This window comes from Chaetura pelagica, unplaced genomic scaffold (genome assembly GCF_000747805.2).
Source record: "Chaetura pelagica isolate M959 unplaced genomic scaffold, ChaPel_1.0 scaffold401, whole genome shotgun sequence".
In the NCBI taxonomy this organism is placed as follows: Eukaryota; Metazoa; Chordata; class Aves; order Apodiformes; family Apodidae; genus Chaetura; species Chaetura pelagica.
Window position 1 is genome coordinate 2,362,296 of NW_009952259.1, and position 5,833 is coordinate 2,368,128.

The 5,833-nt window shown below is 46.7% G+C and overlaps 2 protein-coding genes across 2 annotated transcripts in view; one reads left to right on the forward strand and one right to left on the reverse strand.

Annotated features, from left to right (window-relative positions):
• FADS1 (fatty acid desaturase 1) overlaps positions 1–5,475 on the reverse strand; it is a 9,742-nt gene extending 4,267 nt beyond the window's left edge. The window contains exons 1-5 of the mRNA XM_010007454.1: positions 5,434–5,475; positions 3,111–3,221; positions 2,639–2,836; positions 1,434–1,535; positions 1,138–1,266 (exon numbers count right to left, since the gene is read on the reverse strand). Of these exons, the coding sequence (XP_010005756.1) occupies positions 1,138–1,266; positions 1,434–1,535; positions 2,639–2,836; positions 3,111–3,221; positions 5,434–5,475 (582 nt within the window). The remainder of the gene's footprint in view (positions 1–1,137; positions 1,267–1,433; positions 1,536–2,638; positions 2,837–3,110; positions 3,222–5,433) is intronic.
• A 131-nt stretch (positions 5,476–5,606) lies between these two features.
• Positions 5,607–5,833, forward strand: part of FADS2 (fatty acid desaturase 2) — a 29,218-nt gene continuing 28,991 nt past the window's right edge. The window contains exon 1 of the mRNA XM_010007455.1: positions 5,607–5,610. Within this exon, the coding sequence (XP_010005757.1) occupies positions 5,607–5,610 (4 nt within the window). The remainder of the gene's footprint in view (positions 5,611–5,833) is intronic.

Consider the following 5,833-nt stretch of genomic DNA (forward strand, 5'->3'; position numbering starts at 1 on the left):
TGCAGAGGGCACAGCTGCCTCAACAAAACTGAAACCCAACTCGAACAGTCTCCTGCCAACACAGCTTCCAGAGCAAGGAAAAACCTACCAAACTATCAGCATAGATGCCTGTGTGTTCAACTCCCACCTACTTGCAATTAGTTTTCAAGGCAGATAAATGAAAGTAAACGGTGTCCACAGGAACTAGGGTGAAGGAATTATTCACTGAGACTTCTAATTTTTAAGCTTTCACTGCACAAATAAAACTGACTATGTCACTGACTTCCTTGAGGAATTCCATTCTATCCCTGAACCTGTCCAAACCAATTCCAAACAGCAGCCCTCCCTCAATTTCAATGCAAATAGAGCAGGTGATACTATGAATTTATGTAACTATTTATTTTAAGGGACCAGGAAATGCTAAAGCCATTCAATTCATTGCAGAGATACCAGAAATGATGCTGGACTCCAGATGGGACCTGGTCTGACACTCACTGCCACACTGAAGCCACCAAAATAGATTGTTTGATCAGGAATTGTGAGGGTTTCAGACAGTCCTTGCTTGTCACATGCTGCTTCACTTCCCCAAACATCACAATTAGTCAAAGCTGATCTTGGTAAAGAGAACTTAGAACTTTATCTTCATACAACTCCAAGTCTCTCATCAGAGAAATCACGAACCTGTCACAAATACTGTATTCTCATCTTAAAACACAGCAAGAATAACTTCCATTGCAGTTTTAAGCAGGTTCTACAAAGTACTGAAGTACTGCTATGAAATAGCAGGGTCTAGTAGAAGAAGGAAAAATAGCACTAGACAAACTAGCAGGTCAACTCAAACCATCTTTTGGGTGTGCTTCTCATATTATAGAAGTAGTTTTGGTGTTTTTCTTTAAACCTCCAGAATAAATCTGGGAAATTTCAACCCACAGCAAGACTGCATGAGGGCAAACCCCACAAAGAATGGTTGCAACATTAAGCAGAAGGAAGCTAGGGATGCATCAGGAGCTTTTCCCTTCTTGTTTTTCAAAGTCCAAAATGCTTCTTCTCTAAATTCCTGAATTATGGAGACAGCTCACTGACCAAACTAACTGGTCACTGGTCTCCCAGCTCTCTGCTGCTTGTCAAATTTGAATACTAAAGACCTAAAGGTCTCACCTCTACAGAGAGTGGTTTTCCCAAAGCAAAAAACAAGGGGTGCATGTTAACGTCTGGGTCCTTCCGGAAGCAGTTGGGTTTGGCGTGGTGTTGGAAGTGGAGGTGATTCCACCAGCTGGCTGGTGCTCCCTGCAGGAGGGGATGAGAAGAGAGTGCCATAAAGAAGTTGAACCTTCTGCCCTGAAGTCCTCCCTCCCCAGTAGTTCCTTGAATTTGCTTTCTCACAGAGGGATGGGTTTTGACTGCAGAGCACCCTACGGGAGGCTCTGCAGTCCCTCCCAGTGCTCGGTGCCCACCTTCAGATGGCCGATCACAAACTTGTGCACCCAGTGGTTCCACCTGGACTTGCTAAAGACTGAAAGGTGTCCAAAATCATGCTGAAGCCAGCCAGCCTGGGCCTGGAATTAAAAACAAACATATAAAACCAGTGCTGGGGAAGAAAGGGAGTCGGGAGTCTGGACTGGAAAGGGCTTTCTCCTCTTGGGGGCTACAGGAAAGCTGGACAGGGACTTTGTACAAGGGCATGCAGTGACAGGACAAGGGGGAATGGCTTTAAAGTGGAAGAGGGAAGGTTTAGGTGAGACATTAGGAAGAAATTCTTCCCTGTGAGGGTGGTGAGAACCTGGCCCAGGTTGCCCAGGGAAGCTGTGGCTGCCCCATCCCTGGAAGTGCTGAAGGGCAGGTTGGATGGGGCTTGGAGCAACCTGGTCTGGTGTGAGGTGTCCCTGCCCATGCAGGGGGGTTGGATCTAGAGAATCTTAAAGGTCCTTTCCAACCCAAACCATTCCATGATTCTGTGATTCTCCCACTCCCACGCTCCTCACAACACACTCCTGGATAGTGAGAGCATTTCCATAACTAGGACCCAGTCCAAAGCACTTATTTCTTTACCACTGCAGCCCAGACTTTGCCTAATGACATTCAGTCCCAGAGAGCTGTTTTCATGAGGAAGGAAAAAATGGTGGAGAGAAAAAAAGAAAACTAAAAAAGAAGTCATGGAGCTCAGAAACAGCATTTATTCTCTTACAAAACTGCACTGAAATCAGCAACAAAGTCTCCTTTAAGGAGCAGCTTGCTGCTGCCTCCTCTGAGTACTTGTAATTCCAAGGGGATCAGCTGGCCACAGGAGGAATAGCTGGGGCTTTGAGAGCTGCTCTGCCCTCTCCTCTAACTTGCTGCAAGTTCCCATGGGAACCTGGTGGCTTGGCCCCTGCACAGTGCCTTGGAGTTCTGGCAGCAGGGACCTCGGCAGCAGAGCACGGCTTTCATTGTGTGAAGAAGGCTGGGAATAAGGAGGGCTTTGATGAACTAAAGGAAGGAGAAGGGAGGGCAAAGCCTGCTCTACCAAAGCAGCACGTGGTGGCACTGCAATTTCACCCCTTTAGTGGAACCCAGGGAGAAGAAGAATTTTGGGGAGTCCACAAAGATTCCTCCTGTGGCAATGAGCACCTGAGATTCAAAGGGTTGTTTTTTGGTGCTTCTGGGACACCTAACTGCTTACCTGGACAGTGCCTAGAAGCACTGCAGAGAAGAGGAAAGGCACTGTGGATGCTCCAAAATACCAGATGGTGAGCCAAGCTGCAACATCCAACACCAAGATGTGACAGAGATAGAGCATGAAAAAGGTGCAGCTGGGGTTGAACAGCCCCATCTTCTCCACGGTTGCACGGAGCTCACGGAAATCTTCCACCAGCTTTTTCTGTGGGGAGACCCAAGAGCATCTGCTGGTCAGAAAATGCCTCAGGATGCTCAGTTTCCCCTCTCAAGGAGCTACTGTGGCAATGGGGAAAAGCTGAGGGTCACCCAGAGAAATACCTTCAGCAAGACTAATAATGACCTGAAGTGAAGAAGCTTCAGACCAACACAGTGATCCCAGGAAACACTCATTTTTATGTACAGGGATTTCTGGCTGTCAGTAAGTGAAGCTAAACAGCACAATTTCAACCCAAATAGCAAGTTTTTAAGGTACTTACATTCTTGCTGGGCTCAAAGCTGGGCTGATCTGGTGCCAACTCCCCAATCAACAGTGGGTTCATGTACTTTCTTACGAGTGTCTTGTCAAGATGAAATGCTATGAAAGGATCCTGAAACACAGGTGGAAGAACAGGATGAAGAAAAACAACCACTCAACCAAAATAAGTATGTTTCATGATATATTTAAAAGAAACATATCTCCTGGACTCAGCAGAAAGCAACCTAACTAATGGAGCTGGCTGAGCCAGATTTTACTGCCATAAATCTTACTGCTTTCTTCACACCATAAATGATCATTTGAAGTTCAAGTCTCTCTAACATTTTCTATCCAGATGCTGTTAAGTGCAGGTGACCAAGAAATATATCACTCCATTCTCTTCTTACTTCTGAATCTGAAAAATCAACATCCTCAAAATTTATCACCTCAACTACATGCTCCTCTGTCTACATTTTGCCTCTGTCTTCCATTTTATTTCTTCTCAGACCCTATATCCTGCAGTGAAAGTCTTGACTAGGGAGAAGGGCAAGGTGTTAGCACAAAAAATGGATCAGCTGGCTGAACTGGGAAAAATAATGGGACAAGCAGGACACAGACAGGTGATGGCAGCTTCTGGTGACCCACAACCAACCTCTCAAAAGCTCCACATTGGTCCAAACATGCTTCCTTGGCAATCCCCAATGCCCACCCTGCCGTATTTTCCTAGAATTGTCTTACTTTCTTGCTACCTGCCTCCTCCCCAAGTGGCTCCCCCCTCCTGTTTCTGAAGAGCCCCATGAAAAGGCCTTTTTCCCTCCTCACCATCTCCTACTGGGGAAATCAGTTGCTTTTCTCATGTAATGTAATGTCAATCTCCATGGCAACAAAGTGGGGAAAAAAGATCATTAGTGATTGGTATCACTATAAACTCTATCACTCTATTTGGATGACAAAGTCCCTGAGCACACACAGCAGTTTTGACATCTACTTCCTACTGAAAATCTCCCAATTACAGTGTCCAAATTAGCATATACTTTACAATCCCCCTCAGCCTTAGGATGCTTTTGCTCTTCTGGGACAGTATTTGTGCACTGCACATCAGCTTGGAAGCCTCTTGCACCATGCACTGTTCAGCACCTTTAATTTCTAGCTCACCATTGCATGCTTTTAAAATAAGTTATCCTTTTAAAAGGTCTCTAGCCAAGAAAGGGGTTAAAAAAAAGCAGCAGCTGAAGTTGCCAGCTTGAGGTAAGCCCTGTTGTGGTTCAGATGTAGCTTCCTCTCTGCTCAGAATGATGTGAATAAAGGAGGGAAGGAGGGGAGGGGGGGAAGTACATTTGCATTTTTTTTATTGGAAGAGGGGAGAAAAAAAAATGGGGAGGAGTAAGTGGGCAGATCAGAGGAGGATGGTACCACACTTTTCAGACCAATCCTCTCCACGGACGCTGTAAAACCTGGCAGTGCAATCCTAATTGGAGGGTGAAGGAACCACTGGTTGCACCTTCTAGAAACCAGAGCACTCCAGTAGCATTCAGCAAACTCAAATCACCCTTAATTTCTGGTATTGAGGGGCCTGATTCTTTAAAATTTCCAGGGCAGAAAGGTTAGGGGGGGGGGGGGGGGGAAGGAATTTATATTTGGCTCAGGTTCCTGAGTGATCAGCAATTCAATTGCACCCAGCAGTGACACAGATGATAACACCTAAAAGAATGCAGCTGGCTGCAGTGTGACCGTGGAACTGTGCTGTGCTGGCCACTGCCACCCACTCATTTCTGACCAGACACCACCAAGGGGGGTTCAAAAAGCACCCCCTGACCTCCTGCAGTCTGTGTAAATTCAGGTTTGTTGTCTTTGGCTTTAATTTACAGGCCAGCAACTAAGGGAAGTACAAGATCTCAAGTTTCACCCTTTCTGCTCTGGGACAAAACTGGGCTGAAACAGAGCTCACCAAACACACCCTTGAGGTAGCTTCAGCATCCCTCGAGTCTTAAATACTTCAATTTAGAGAAACACACTTTCTTTTGTGAAAGATACAAACAAACAAAAGGAGGAAATCCACTGCCAAAATCACCCCATACCCCAGCTTGAACAACATTTACTCTGCTTTGCAATAATCACCAGACAAAACAGACTTTATATATATATATATGTTTTTTTAAAGACTGGAATATGACTTCCAGTGATATTTTGCACCAGTACCACCTCTTAGAAACGCCCTGCTGGGTTTTTAAAGTCAGAGGAGGCTGAAAAGCCTTCACAGACTTGCCAAAACAGGATCATTTAGCCGTGCACACACCAGCCACCAACCCCTCGGTGCAGCAGAAAGCAAAAGTATTCGTACTGACTGTGGGTGTGCAGAAACGAACGGGTTTCTCCCCGGATTTCATGCCGGGTTGCAGACACCTTATTCACGCACGTGTCGGTTAACCCTTCAGAAATGTCACTTTGTAAGAACAGCCCCTCCAGGAGCCCGGGATTAACTGCAGTTGGAATCTTTGTATGTACGAGCTCAGCGGGTATGGGTGTGTGTGTGTCTCCATGTCCCCCTGACCCTCACCTGCCGTCCTTGGGGCCCGAGTGACCCCTTTGCCACGTGGGACATCCCTCAGGACCCCCTGCACCATGTGGGGTGACCCTTCAGCCCCTGCCCCCCACACCCCTCAGCATGTAGGGGGACCCCTCAGTCCTTGCCCCCCGCACCCCTCAGAATATGGGGGGTACCCCTCAGCCCCTGCCTCTCACACC